This window comes from Brachyhypopomus gauderio, chromosome 2 (genome assembly GCF_052324685.1).
Source record: "Brachyhypopomus gauderio isolate BG-103 chromosome 2, BGAUD_0.2, whole genome shotgun sequence".
In the NCBI taxonomy this organism is placed as follows: Eukaryota; Metazoa; Chordata; class Actinopteri; order Gymnotiformes; family Hypopomidae; genus Brachyhypopomus; species Brachyhypopomus gauderio.
The window spans coordinates 40,153,379-40,169,052 of NC_135212.1; the positions used below are offsets into that span (position 1 = coordinate 40,153,379).

A 15,674-nucleotide genomic window follows, 5' to 3' on the forward strand; every position below is an offset into this window, starting at 1 on the left:
CACCATTGTGAGCTCATAACCACTATGAGTGTCTCAGCACTGTTAGTACAAAACCGCTGTGAGTGTATCATCACTGTGAGTGTATAGTCACTGTGAGTGTGTCAGCAATGTGAGTACATAACCACTGCGAGTGTATAACCACTGCGAGTGTATAACCACTGTGAGCTCATAACCACTGTGAGTGTATCACCACTGTGAGTGTATCACCACTAAGTACATAGCCACTGTGAGTACATAACCACTGAGTACATAACCACTATGAGTGTATCACCACTATAAGCTTATAACCACTGTGAACTCTTAACCACTTGAGTGTATAACCACTGTGAGTGTATCACCACTGTGAGCTCAAAACCACTGTGAGCTCATTACCACTGTGAGTATATAACCACTGTGAGTACATAACCACAATGAGTGTATCACCACTGTGAGCTCATAATCACTCTGAGTGTATCACCACTGTGAGTGTATCACCACTATAAGCTCTGTGAGCCACTGTGAGCTCTTATCCACTTGAATGTATAACCACTGAGTACATAACCACTGTTAGTACATGACCACTGTGAGTATATAACCACTGTGAGTACATAACCACTGTGAGTGTATCACCACTGTGAGCTCATAACCACTGTGATTGTATCACCACTGTTAGTACATAACCACTGAGCACATAACCACTATGAGTGTATCACCACTGTGAGCTCATAACCACTGTGAGTGTATCACCGCTGAGTACATAACCACTGTGAGTTCATAACCACTGTGAGTGTATCACCACTGTGAGCTCATAACCAATGTGAGTGCATTAGCACTGTTAATACATAACCACTGTGAGTGTATTAGCACTGTTAATACATAACCACTGTGAGCTAGGGCTGTTGCGGTGAAAGAATTTCCCCTGCGGTTATTTATGGTGGCTCAACACCGCGATATGCGGTATGACGCGATATGCGTCATTTGTCGTCTAAAATCTTAATTTTAGAGCTATATAATTGTTTTATTGTTTTTATTGTAAAGGGGTTCTTATTGTTTTTAAATTGCAAAGAAGACACAGTTTTAAGAGCAGTTAAATATGTGTTTATTGTCAAATAGAGAACACAGAAGTCAAATGAGATGCAGTAAGAACCCATGCTCTTTCGCTTTCTTAAAAGTGTAGGGTAAATAATTTAAACGAGATTTTAAACACAAAAAGAGAATTTAATAAATAAATCAATAAAATGAAATCTTTCCTTAACCAGAAGAATAACGTCTCAGCTTAAACCGGAGTTGTCACGTCCCTGTTGCGCGCTAAGAAAACCAACATATTCACCTTATGTGGTTTCAGTGAGGAGCGGAAAGGGCTAACAATATTCCCGGCAGTACTACAAACTCGCTCTGATGGTGTGCTTGTTGCACAAATGCACATGTACTTGCGGGCGAGTTTGGAGAGCAGAGGAAATCTAGCCTCATTGACTTGTGGATTTGACTTGAACTCGAAATGCTCCCAAACCAGCGAAGTCGCGTTTTGTTTTTTGACCAGAGCATCTGCCATAGTTTCCATCTTTGAAAAAAGGAGACGGATTGTTGATCAGCTGCACCGGATGATAACAGGGGGTTGATGGGAAAATGACTTTAACTCTTGCACAGGCACTTTCCCCTCGCATGGGAAAAAACACAAATATTGCTGTTGTTGCGGTTAATTCCCGTACGTTGCGATTTTCTCGTCAATAGCGCGGTATTGCTATACTGCGGTTATCGCGACAGCCCTACTGTGAGCTCATAACCACTGTGAGTGTATCACCACTATGAGCTCAAAACCACTGTGAGCTCATAACCACTGTGAGTACATAACCACTGTGAGTGTGTCACCACTTTGAGTACATAACCACTGAGTGTATCAACACTGTGAGCTCAAAACCACTGTGAGCTTATAACCACTGTGAGCACATAACCACTGTGTGGTTTAGGACGATTTTATTTGACAAAAGGCTATATATAACGAAAACAAAGACATTTCATGTAACAACTAATGCTTAGCTGCATCCTTGGGCACCCCCATGAATGGTACATTCGACTATGACGTTCATAGTCGACTAGGGGGTATAGTCGACTATAGTCGAATCAGCGACTATTGCAGGTCACCCCTAGTGAGCTCAAATCAACTGTGAGCTCAAATCAACTGTGAGCTCATAACCACTGTGAGCTCATAACCACTGTGCGTGTATCAGGGTCAGTGACAAATAAGGGTTGGTATGACATCCAAATCACAAATATGCTTTAAACATGTTAAAACAACATGCTAGATGTTTCTTATGATGTATAGTTTGCATTTCTGTTGGTGCCATAGCATTTTATATGACAATTTTACCATTTTTAACCAATTAAGGAATCACAGTCACAATAAATTGTCAAATGGTATAACCATAAAAGCAGGGCTTAATTTGAGCCGGAACAGGATCCGGGAACTCTTTCATTTTGAAGGGTGCGTTCCGGGAACTGTCTGCCTCGATCCAGTAACTTTCAAGCCTACTAAGTTATGAAGAAATCTGTTTGCGTTGAACCAATTAATTGAACAAATAATTCTATAAAAGACATTTTTCAAACACAATATCCACATTCAGTCTTCCTAAATCACATAAGAGCTCTCCCTTTTAGAGATGACTTTTCTGCGTCTCCCCCATAAAGCATCCGCCCACCCCTCACACGGCCCTAGTCCAAAGTCATGGGCATTGTGACGTCATGGCAGGGCGAAGGACGAGGCACGGAATCCTTGCTTTGGCGAACGTCACTTTATTTAACACACACCAAATATCGCAGATAGCGCACAAAGAACACGTATACACAGACATGTCAGACTCAAACAAAGACGAGCGTGGGACACTGCGCGAACGCACATTAAATAGACAAACCACATAAGTCCTGAGTGATGACGAGACGAGCCACAGGTGAGACTGAAGAACACACTCAGACACAACCACACCCACGAAGATACACAGACGCAGACGTCTAGACGTAGATTACATAAACACACGCCCAAAGGGGAGGGGTCAGGGGCTGCACCGCGACAGGCATTTTTATTATTATACACAAAAATATAATAAAACAAAACAAATAAATAGCAAATCAGTTTTGCGGCTTATGTGGGTCATTAATTTAAAAAAATAAAATTATTTATGGGAAATATTTTGTGTTACATAGATATCAGACAAAGGCACCAATTTAGCAATCAATATGTCGAAAAGACAGTCAAACTTGCTTTCCTTTCTTACAAAAAAAGCATCTGATTGTACTACTAAACAACCAAGGCTTGAAGCAAATGAAGGCAGCGGCAGTGGAGATGTTATTGGGGCAGGTGCGAGTGTGGTTGAGTTCCAAGCTATATACTAAACAACTAATAAGGTAAGCAACGATTCTGCACTTAAAACACTTATAAAACAAACGTAAATCATTTAGAAAGAATGTATGTAAACAAATTGGCTTGTTATTTTGACATTTGTGTGCCTAAGCATTGCATTTTGTGTGCGATCCGGTGACATTGTTCACCTCAGTGACCCCTTGTCTCATACCGCTGTTTGCGTTCCGGCATCGGTTGATTTACAATTTAAGCACTGAATAAAAGCATGACAAGTATTAAATAAATCAGCCTTCTAGAAGTTATGTAAGTGTACAGATGAGTATAAATAAGTGATTTATTATGAAATATAATTTCAAATTATATTTAAAATAGTTTATTTCTAAACTAAGATAATATTGGTTTTTGGTACTGAGCAAGCCAGTATACCATAGACATTAATGCTTTTTCTCTAATCTTGAGTCAGTTGGTTTCAAATAATTTTTAATTTAATTTTTACAGTGTAGTACAGTGCTGAAATCATATGCATAGTAAATTTTTTGTGCAATATTAGATTTTAATGAGAAACATTGGTTACACCAACTGACGACAAGCAAAAGACAAGCAATTAAAGTTGAATAAAAAGTTATGAAGTTAAGTGAATTAGGTTTTTTAATAAATGTGATCAAAATCGAATAGATTTTTAAAATACTATATAAAACAATACTTTTAACAATGAAGAAACGGACTGATCTCTGATTACAGTACAGTAAGAATAATTCATACACCTTATTCATCATATTACATTAAAAACAATCAAATGTAAGATGATATCTAGCGGACAGAAGAAAAATTCGATTCAAATTTTACATACATTGTGCATGAGATGTTTTGAACATTCCAAACATCCATATCTCAGTGAGAAAGGTGACAAACCTCTCCTTTTTATCCTTTTTTTTTTTATTTTATTTTTGTCTCTCTTTTTGTTTTTCACACGCATGCACGTTCATTCTTTTCTTTGCTTTGAGTTCATCAACTTTCCGTTGCAGCTTTTTTGCCTTCATTCTTTTACTAAAGTTCCTTATTTTTATGAACCTTAGCTTCTCCCTTTTCTTCAGCACTGCTCTGTGTTTGAGTAAGGTACTTTTCTGCACTGCCCTCACATGAGTGGAGTTGCCTGTGGTCTCTCTAAACTTGGCTGCCCATAGTCAGCAACATACACTATGGGCTCTGGAGGGTCATTAAAAGCTGCTCATCTACTGTTGAGTTCAGTGATAGAGGAGTAAGGTTCAAAACTTCAGCAAGCACCCTTTTCTTCTTCTCTTCTCTCAGTACTGCCTCTGATACTGCTTCCACTCTTCCCTCATCTGCACCTGTGTTTCCCTGGACAGATCTGTGGCTGGATGTTTGTGATCTTTCCCAGTCTCTTTCTCTTTGATAGCTAAAGTACAGAAGATGACTGAAACTGTTAGTCTAATGTCCAGGGCCTTAATGTCTTCCATTTTGACTTCAAACCTACACTTTTAGGAGTCCTACATCATTGATTTTACTTTCTCATGAAACACTAGCATGTGTATGTGAGGGTGTATGTAGTGTATCTTTGCTTTATTTTAACAAGGTAATTTGCCCTTGCAGCAGGATCCACATTAACATGCGCTCTGTGGCGAGCCACTTTTTCTTTACTTATAAGAGGGATCTATTAGAAGACGAGTTTGTTGTTTCGATACAAAGGTTTCCACCTACATACTTCTTGTTTATGTGCAATATCCTATAGTAATGTGAAATTAAAAACAGATTTCATTTAGAGATTTTATCATTCTTTTTAGACTACATTTGAAGCTGCATATTATGGCATATTATAATTTTAATAATAACAACATACATTTTAATTATCTCATTATTAATAATGATACAAACATTATATTTAAAAAAACTACAAAAGTAGAAATATTGTTCATAAATTGATAACATTTGTCTCATAAAGGAAATGGTGCAGTGGTGTAACCCGGTTACTCCACAGGACATTTCAAATTGAAACCAATTTTGACACTTGACCTTGGTTTGAATATTTCAAACTATTTTTCATATAGTTTTCATATGGTTAACTTGAATATTTTATGATGATTTATATTTATTAACATTTTACTGAGGTCAAACCATTTGACATGTATTCTAATAATACCTGACTATGACCTGAATCTATTTTATTTTGTCAAATTTTACAACTTTACAAATTTTTACTAAAAAGTTACTAATCTTGATTTGTGGCAGTTGGGGTCTTCAGAGGTCCTTCTGTTTGACATCACATTCTGTTACATTATCTCCTGGCTCAGCATGTTCAAAAAGGGAGGTTACACCAGTAGACATACCAGATGTTTGACTTGGCAGACATGATTGGCAGAGCGCCACTTCTTTCACCCATCACCATTCTGAGTGTATCACCACCAGTGACTGTATATATAATGGACGGTACGTCGCCGTTGACTCCCATTATAAACTTTTGAAGCCACCAAGACGGCCACACGGACACCGCCATTTTGGATGCGCTTGCACAGTAGATGAAAATTGGAGCCAGAGCATGCGCATTAGAACCGGTAGACAGTATCTCCGCCAGAGACCGTATCTCCGCCCCGACATTCGTTAGGATACGCCCACCAGTATAGAAACTTTAGACGTTTTACAAAATAAACAAAGGTAAAAGGTTTAAATACTGCTGTTGAGAGTTTTGCGGTCGAGAGTTTTGCTGTTGAGCGCGTTCATGTTTGAGCGTCTGGTATTAGATTTCAACCAACGCAGCTATTAACTGTCAATCACCTTTTCACCAACACCCCTTTAATACCCCTTGGGGTATTATAGAATTGACAAAATAGAATTGCTCAAAAAACTTATTTTACGTGCAATAAAAATTCAAAGTTTCTCGTCAGGCCCGTTTACTTACATGGGAATGGGCGGGGTTAAAAGTTGTACTGCAGCCAGCCACTAGAGGGCAGCTGACACACGGAGGCTTCACTTTTCACTCGTGTCGTCTCTGATCACCACTATGAGCTCATAACCACTGTAAGTGTATAACCACTGTGAGTACATAACCACTGTGAGTACATAACCACTGTGAGTAGGCTACATAACCCCTGCGAGTGTACCACCAATGTGAGTGTATCCCCACTGTGAGCTCATAACCACTGTGAGTGTATCACCACTATGAGCTCATAACCACTGTGAGTACATAACCACTGTGAGTGTATCATCACTGTGAGTTCATAACCACTGTGAGTGTATAACCACTGTGAGTACATAACCACTGCGAGTGTATCACCACTGTGAGTGTATTACCACTATGAGCTCATAACCACTGTGAGTGTATAACCACTGTGAGTACATAACCACTGTGAGTACATAACCACTGTGAGTGTATCACCACTGTGAGTGTATAACCACTGTGAGTACATAACCACTGTGAGTGTATCACCACTGTGAGTGTATCACCACTATGAGCTCATAACCTCTGTGAGTGTATAACCACTGTGAGTGTATAACCACTGTGAGTACATAACCACTGTGAGTACATAACCACTGTGAGTACATTACCACTGTGAGTGTATAACCACTTTGAGTACATAACCACTGTGAGTGTATCACCACTGTGAGCTCAAAGCCACTGTGAGCTCAAAGCCACTGTATGCTCATAACCACTACGAGTGTATAACCACTGTGAGCACATAACGACGGTGAGTACATAACCACTGTGAGCATGTATAATTACTGTGAGTGTATCAGTACTGTGAGCATGTTGCTTGCACAACAATGCAAATCAGGCATGAGCACATACACTCACACACATACACCTCCACTCTGCCCCATCCTAGCTCAGGTCTACAGACTCCACCAGCTCAGGACGGAGTCAGTGAGAGGGAGTGAGAGGCACATCATAGTAAACCAGAAGCCAGAGTGTTATTACATGAGCTTAAAATATAAACAATTTCAGAAATTTATTATTATTATTATTGTTATTATTATAATTAGTAGTGAAAAGGAAGGCATGGAAGTCAGTTAAAATGTCCACATTTTCAGTGTTTTGGCAATGTTGTATTTTATACAGACATGCCAATCAAGCCATCTTGAGAGAGATAGGAAGACACTGTGTGTGTGTGTGTGTGTGTGTGTGTGTGTGTGTGTGTGTGTGTGTGTGTGTGTGTGTGTGTGTGTGTGTGTGTGTGTGTGTGTGTGTACATGCGTGCGTGTGCGCAGTGTGTGTGTGTGTGTGTGTGTGTGTGTGTGTGTGTGTGTGTGTGTGTGTGTGTGTGTGTGCGTGCAGTTTGTGCATGTGTATGTGGGGTGTGTTACAGAGGCTCCAGTATCCATGGATCAGAGCTGCAGACCCCCTCACTCCATCTGCCACATCACCTCGTTTAACCCACCCAGAGACTGTGTGTGTGTGTGTGTGTGTGTGTGTGTGTGTGTGTGTGTGTGTGTGTGTGTGTGTGCGCACCCTAGCCACATCAAAGATGAGCATAATATTCATAAAACATCGTTTATGTCTGATGGCGTAACAATCATTATTTCAGCTTTTTGATCCCTATAGAGTAACACTTGAAATTATATTTTTGTTCAGGGATTATAATTAAGAATTTATCATTATATTTAGTAAACAAATTAAAACCTATCCACAAGATACAGAGTACTTGTAGTTGCATTAATAGTGCAGATATTCTCTCTCTCTTTCACACACACACACACACACATTCTCGCTCTCTCTCTCTCTCTCTCTCTCTCTCTCTCTCTCTCTCTCACTCTCTCTCTCTCTCTCACACACACACACTCTCTTTCTCTCTCTCACATGGTACTGGATGGCTTCAGTGCCTGGATTCAGTGAGTGAGGATTGGATTATCAGTCCATGTGTAAGAATGGATTGGATTTTAGGAGGCATGGATTACAGTGTGCTTATTCCTAACCATATATCTATATATCCTTAACCCTAGCCCTAACTTTAACCTTAACCCTAACCCTAACCTTAACCCTAACCATGAAATCAGGGTAAGCAATTCTAAGTCTAACCCCAGTACGTGTAAGTGTGTCTGTTACACCCTGTAGATATTAGTCCCCTAGTTCTGGGATTGCACAATATATGATCACAAGAAGAGTTTAATTTAGAATGAGACTTTGTGTGGTCTTTTAGTTTGGAGTGTTTCAAGTTCATGGTTCTGCGTCATGGTGAATCAGCTCTGCCTCAGATTGCAGAGTTCCCCCTGAAGCTGAACTGTTCATGGCTCTAATGACCAGATGACCTGCTGGCCTCCTCATCTCTGCAACGTAACTGCTCATAATGGTGTGTGAGCGGTCAGGTTGAGGTGCTCACAACCTAAAATTTCCTCCACCATCAATCTGGCCTCCTTTCAAGACATACCCAGGACAATTGTGTTGTTCTGTCCACTGCAGAGTATGTTCATAACTCTGGCTGTCTGGGTCTGTGGGACAAGATCATCAAAGGACTATCAGAACACACAGAAGAATTCACAGGACACACAAACACAGAGGACTGACAGAGAATACAGAGCTCAGAGCACAAAGAGGAAATCTCTTCTAATCCTTCCTCAGACTGGCTGAATTAACCCTGGAGAGAGAAGGTGTGCCAGCTAGTATCAGCCTAATGTCACATCTAGCCAAGGTTTTATGGCCAGTCACAGTGTGAAGTGTGAACTGTATGGCGTTTACAGTGTGAAACGTGGAGAGGGTTCTGCATCACGCCTTCAGCAACTGTAGAGTCAGGGCTTCCACAGTGAAACTCATAGTTCTTCAGATAAGTTGGTATGTGGGTGTTCTCGTGGGTGTGTGCACTTAAGTGTGTGTATGCATGTGTGATGTGTGTGCCTAGGTGAATTTGAATATATGTGTGTGCACATATCTGTAAGTGTGTGTGTGTGTTTAGGGTTAAGTGTGCAAGTGCGTGGGAGGACTGTAGTGTGTGTCAGTGAGTGCACCAGCTGCACAGCAAAATCCAGGAGTGATTTCACTCTATGAATTAATCGAGTTTGTGATCCAGTGACGGTGAGAGTCAGCTCGGACTTGCACTGTGGCTGTGTTGTAGTTGGACTGTGGCAGTGCTGTAGTTGGACTGTGGCTGTGTTGTAGTTGGACTGTGGCAGTGCTGTAGTTGCACTGTGGCTGTGTTGTAGTTGCACTGTGGCTGTGTTGTAGTTGGACTGTGGCAGTGCTGTAGTTGCACTGCGGCTGTGTTGTGGTTATACCATGGCTGTGTTGTGGCTGGATTGCGGCTGTGCTGTGGATGGATTGTGGCTGGACTGTGGCTGTGCTGTGACTGGACTGTGTCGGTGCAGTGGTGGGCCCCCTGTTCTCCTGCTGCTCCTTCTGCATGGATATTTAATTGCATGTTTAATTATGAAAGGGCAGATCAGGCTTTACTTCATGTGTGAGCAGACTGGTTTATCAGCCAGCATCTGAGCGTTGTACAGTAGCCCAGAGTGCTGTCCCCAGCATGGCCCTCCCACATGGTTTCATGCTCTAGATCCTGCTGACCTACCCCACCTAGGGTTAGGGTCAACTTCACTCCAAGTTTGCCCTAACCCTAGAGGGCAAACAACATGCGCAGGGACAGTGCAAACACCCCAATCCAGTTAGGAGGACTGTAATAGTGTGTAAGACTGCGTAAGACTGTTGAAGACTGTATAAGAACGGGAGTAACACTGCATGCATTTGACAAATGCTCTCATCCAGAGCGATGTCCGATCACACTTCACTTTCTATGGTGTTATAGAGCTGGGCAAATGTAGTGTTAGGAGTGTAGCCCAAAGACTGCTATTTTTATAGTGTGGTGGTCTTAGAGCTTTGATCTCCACAGAAGCTGTAGTTATCTACTACACTACACACACTCTCCTGTGTGTGATTGTGCTGTGTGTGCATTCACTCCAGTGGAGATGTAGACATGTCTGAGCTCTGTACATGGGTCTGGACTACAGAACTGGGTTTTATGTCTTGAGCCGTAGGTAGCTGTTCAGAACGCTGTAACGCAGTCGTGTGGATCTTCAGGTTCTTCACAGAACAGAAGCTCTGGGGTGACACTGTTTCTCGTGCAGTTCAGTCATTGTAGTGGTGCGGCTGGTTTTTTTGGATTGCTCCATGCTAATGAAAAGAGCATGACTGAATGCACCATATGGCTACAGAGCCGAGTGAATTTGTTCTACACAATTCAGCTTTATAAACTCCCACTCACGCACACTCTCTCTTTCTCCCTCTCTCTCTCTCTCACACACACACACAGGCATGTCCTATCCCTCTTGTTTCTCACTGTTTCTCTCTGTTGTTTGTCTTGCTCTGCCTCAGATTCTTGCACAGCTCTATGGGGGTTAGTGGTAGGTACTGAGTTATTGTCTGTGGGGTTAGAGGTAGGTGGTGAGTTAGTGTCTGTGGGGGTTAGTGGTAGGTACTAAGTTATTGTCTGTGGGGTTAGTGGTACATGGTGAGTTATTGTCTGTGGGGTTAGTGGTAGGTGGTGAGTTATTGTCTGTGGGTGTAGTGGTAGGTGGTGAGTTCTGCTGTTGGGGTAGTGGTACGTGGTGAGTTATTGTCTCTGGGGGTAGTGGTAGGTGGTGAGTTATTGTCTGTGGGGGTAGTGGTAGGTGGTGAGTTCTGCTGTGGGGTTAGTGGTAGGTGGTGAGTTATTGTCTGTGGGGGTAGTGGTAGATGGTGAGTTCTGCTGTTGGGGTAGTGGTACATGGTGAGATATTGTCTGTGGGGGTTAGTGGTAGGTACTGAGTTATTGTCTGTGGGGGTTAGTGGTAGGTACTGAGTTATTGTCTGTGGGGTTAGTGGTAGGTGGTGAGTTATTGTCTGTGGGGGTAGTGGTAGGTGGTGAGTTCTGCTGTTGGGGTAGTGGTACGTGGTGAGTTATTGTCTGTGGGGGTAGTTGTAGGTGGTGAGTTATTGTCTGTGGGGGTAGTGGTAGGTGGTGAGTTATTGTCTGTGGGGGTAGTGGTAGGTGGTGAGTTATTGTCTGTGGGGGTAGTGGTAGGTGGTGAGTTATTGTCTGTGGGGGTAGTGGTAGGTGGTGAGTTATTGTCTGTGGGGGTAGTGGTAGGTGGTGAGTTATTGTCTGTGGGGGTAGTGGTAGGTGGTGAGTTATTGTCTGTGGGGGTAGTGGTAGGTGGTGAGTTCTTCTGTTGGGGTAGTGGTACGTGGTGATTTATTGTCTGTGGGGGTAGTGGTAGGTGGTGAGTTCTTCTGTTGGGGTAGTGGTACGTGGTGATTTATTGTCTGTGGGGGTAGTGGTAGGTGGTGAGTTCTGCTGTTGGGGTAGTGGTACGTGGTGAGTTATTGTCTCTGGGGGTAGTGGTAGGTGATGTGTTATTTTTAGTATATAGGGTCCAGTATGTAGGGTTGGGTGTATAGGGTCCAGTGTGTATGGTTGGGTGTGTAGGGTCCAGTATGAAAGGTTGAGTGTATAGGTCCAGTGTGTAGGGTTGGGTGTGTAGGGTCCAGTATGTAGGGTTGAGTGTGTAGGGTTTGGTGTACAGGGTCCAGTTTATAGGGTTGGGTGTGTAGGGTCCAGTATGTAGGATTGAGTGTATAGGGTGCAGTATGTAGTATACACTCAACCCTACATACTGAACCCTACACACCCAACCCTACAAACTGCACCCTATACACCCAACCCTACACGCTGGACCCTATACACTCAACCCTACATACTGACCCGACCCTACACGCTGGACCCTACTGTACAGGGTCCAGCGTGTAGGGTCGGGTCAGTATGTAGGGTTGAGTGTATAGGGTCCAGTGTGTAGGGTTGGGTGTGTAGGGTTGAGTGTATAGGGTCCAGTGTGTAGGGTTGAGTGTATAGGGTGCAGTTTGAAGGGTTGGATGTGTAGGGTCCAGTGTTTAGGGTTGGGTGTATAGGGTGCAGTTTGTAGGGTTGGGTGTGTAGAGTCCAGTATGTAGGCTTGAGTGTATAGGGTCCAGCATGTAGGGTCGGGTCAGTATGTAGGGTTGAGTGTATAGGGTCCAGCGTGTAGGGTCCAGTGTGTAGGGTCCAGTGTGTAGGGTTGAGTGTATAGGGTCCAGCGTGTAGGGTTGAGTGTATAGGGTCCAGTGTGTAGGGTCCAGTGTATAGGGTCCAGTGTGTAGGGTCCAGTATGTAGGATCCAGCAGGGTTCAGAATCATTATGTCTGACTATACGAAAGTGTGAAAGTGTGTTTGATTCTAACAATCTCGCTCTTGCTCTCTCTCTCCCCCGTCCTCTCTCAGTTTGCTGTTTTGTGGTCCATAAGCGCTGTCATGAGTTCGTCACCTTCTCCTGTCCTGGAGCTGACAAGGGTCCTGCGTCTGACGTGAGTAACATCAACTTTTCTCTTATGCCTCTGCATTGCTGGCCATCTCTCTCTGGGCATGAGGGAATCTTCCTGTTCCATGTTTGTGATTTCTGTATGTGTTTGTGAGTCTCTGGCTGTGTGTGTGTGTGTGTGTGTGTGTGTGTGTGTGTGTGTGTGTGTGTGTGTGTGTGTGTGTTTCTCTATGTGTGTGGGGGGGTGGGTGTCTCAGTGCGTATCGCTGCATAATCTACATGTTTGGCGAATAGAAATGCAGGTTGGTGGCTGTGCTTTCACCTTCTGTACTGATCAGTTTGACAGCCATGGTAGCAGTGTGTTGGGCTGGAGTGTTTGGGAGGGATGTGTGAGGTAGGAGTCTGTTAAGAAAGGATGTCTTGGATGGTACTGTATTAGGGATGGGTTGTTACGTAGAGAGTGTTACATAGGAGTGTATTATGAGTTATCCGTGTGTGTATCTTGTGGAGCTGGACTCTGCAGCCATCCAAACCTGTGGGAGCTGAGTCAGCTCCTGACTCCTGACCCCTGACCCATGAATCCTGGGTCATACAGTGGAGGGAGGGTTCTGCTTCAATCAGAGTTTTGAAAGAGCAGACTCAGACACACACAGACAGATCATACCAGCCTGGTCTCACTAGCTCAGTCTCACCAGCTACGTCTCATCAGTAAGGTTTCAGCAACCAGGTCTCACAAGCTTAATCTGGTGTAGCTATGGAAGAGTACAAAATCCTCTTGGAATGCTCCTGCTTCTTGAGAAGAGGCTGAGATCACTACTGTAGCTGCTCTCCGTTCAGACAGGCTGTGGTCCCTCACTCCTCCTGCTCTCTGGACTGCCCTCTCCCCCCCGGCTGGGCAGCTAGCATCGTTCTATAAGCCCCCTGAGATTTGCCTGGGACGCTGTGTTTCTCATCCGGGCACAGACGCATCCTGACGGCTGTACTCCACACAGGAACGTTCCGGTGCGGCGGCTGTAGAGGGGAGATCTCTGCGCCTCCTTGCATTTTAGCACCGCTCTTCTACGGCTCCTCCAGGCTCCTGCGTGATTTTGTCTGTCTGCAGGAGCTTAGGGCTCCGTCCTCCCACTGGTCTGCTCTCCAGCGGGCCAGAAATACCACAAATCCCTCCTTGGCACAGCGCACTCACAAAGCAATATCGTCTGTCTAATGAATTCGCCACCCTCTGACATTGTCGTTCATCTCTGTGTGTAAATCTGCTGGTTTGGCTGCACACAGCCACCTGGGGAGTGTGTGCAGGTGTAAATATAGCCAATGTCAAAGTCAGGCAAGCGCGATAGTCAGAATTGTCTTCGGAGGGCCTCGTTTGGGGCCTCAATTATAGAAGTGGGCTAATTAAGCAGCCACCCAGGGACCGAAGTATTCTCATTAAACCTACATTCAGCATGGACGTCAGACAGGCGCCTGCTTGTCAAAATCAGCAGACGGTACAGGGACGGAAGGAACAACATGAGTGACCAGGAGACTCAGAGGGGACTATTTAGGGGTGTGTGTGTCTGTGTGTGTGTGTTTGTGTGTGTGTGTGTGTGTGTGTGTGTGTGTGTGTGTGTGTGTGTGTGTGTCTGTGTGTGTGTCTGTGTCTCTGTGTCTCTGTGTGTGTGTGTGTGTGTGTGTGTGTGTGTGTGTGTGTGTGTGTGTGTGTGTGTGTGTGTGTGTGTGTGTGTGCATGCGCGTGCATACCACGTGCGTGTGTAATGGTGCATATGAATTGTGTCTTGATAGATCAGGGATGTAATTGCTCTGTTAACCCTTTGTATCTCAAATACAACATTCATTGGAGGGGGAGGGGTATGTTTCCCCTGGAAACCATCACATAAAAAGCTCTCTCCCTCCCTCTCTCCCTCTCCCTCTCTTCCTGCCCCATTCTCTCTCCCTCTCTTTCTGCATTGATCTTTAAGAGAAACTCTAACTGAGCTTTTATTTGTGCTGCCTCCCCCACACACCTAGAGAGGTGACTCACTTGTTCCGAGGGGGATGTTGGGTCAGAACACGTCTGCAGGTGTGTGACTGTGCAAGTGTGTGTGTTTGTTCAACTGTGTGCTCAGTTTTTGTTCGGTTGTTGCTTTAGTTTTTGTTTGGTTGTCTGGGTGTTTGTTGGGTTGTTTGGTTGTCTGGTTGTTTGTTGGGTTGTTTGGTTGTCTGGGTGTTTGTTGGGTTGTTTGGTTGTCTGGTTGTTTGTTGGGTTGCTTGGTTGTCTGGTTGTTTGTTGGGTTGCTTGGTTGTCTGTTCAGTTGTTTGTTTGGTTGTAGATTTGGCTGTAGGTTCATTCTCAGAGGTGCTGTGGTGTTAATAAGCACAGTTATAACCATAAAGGCCCCTGGTCATTGTCCTCTCTCTGTATCCTAGCACAGCCTGTGTGGTGTGGGAGATGTAGGGTGATTCTTCCTCTTCAGGAGTTCCTCCCTTTCAGAGGACACTTTCTGGAAGGTTCCCAACTGTCATCTTCTTTTAAATCAAAGCAGGGTGGTCACAGACATGCTTACTGATCCACTAAAGTGGGTGGCGGCTATAAATACAATTCCCTCTCTCAGGATGCTGATTGGCTCCTTTTTAAATAAAACTAGGCAAGCATTTACATAATCACGTTAGTGCTGTCATTAACAGCACTTCCTGATTGGCTGATTGCCATATGTAGATCTTGCCATGGAGACGTGTAACGTGATTGTGAGTGTGTGAAGCATGTTCATGTGTGTACAGTCTGAATGTCTACATTGTGAGTGTGTGTATGGGTACATGTGTATGAAAGTATTTGATGTGTGTGTGTGTGTGTGAATGCATTTCTGTATGTGTGTGTTTGTGACAGTAGTCGATATGTGTGAGCAGTGCGTGTGTATGTTTCTGTGTGAAGACAATCTATGTGTGTATGTATAAAGACGGTCTGGGTGCATGTGTGTGTGTATGAATGCACACACACACACACACACACACATACACACACACACACACACACACGTGTGTTTGTGTATATGTTTGTGTGTGGTGGGAGTGTATGTGTCTGGTGTGTGTGTATATG

The 15,674-nt window shown here is 43.8% G+C and overlaps 1 protein-coding gene across 1 annotated transcript in view; it reads left to right on the plus strand.

Moving 5' to 3' along the window:
- The window catches only part of prkcbb (protein kinase C, beta b), a 117,245-nt gene that overhangs the window by 39,881 nt on the left and 61,690 nt on the right, over positions 1–15,674 (plus strand). Inside the window, 1 exon segment of the mRNA XM_076995982.1 lies at positions 12,568–12,650. Coding sequence (XP_076852097.1) covers positions 12,568–12,650 — 83 coding nt within the window.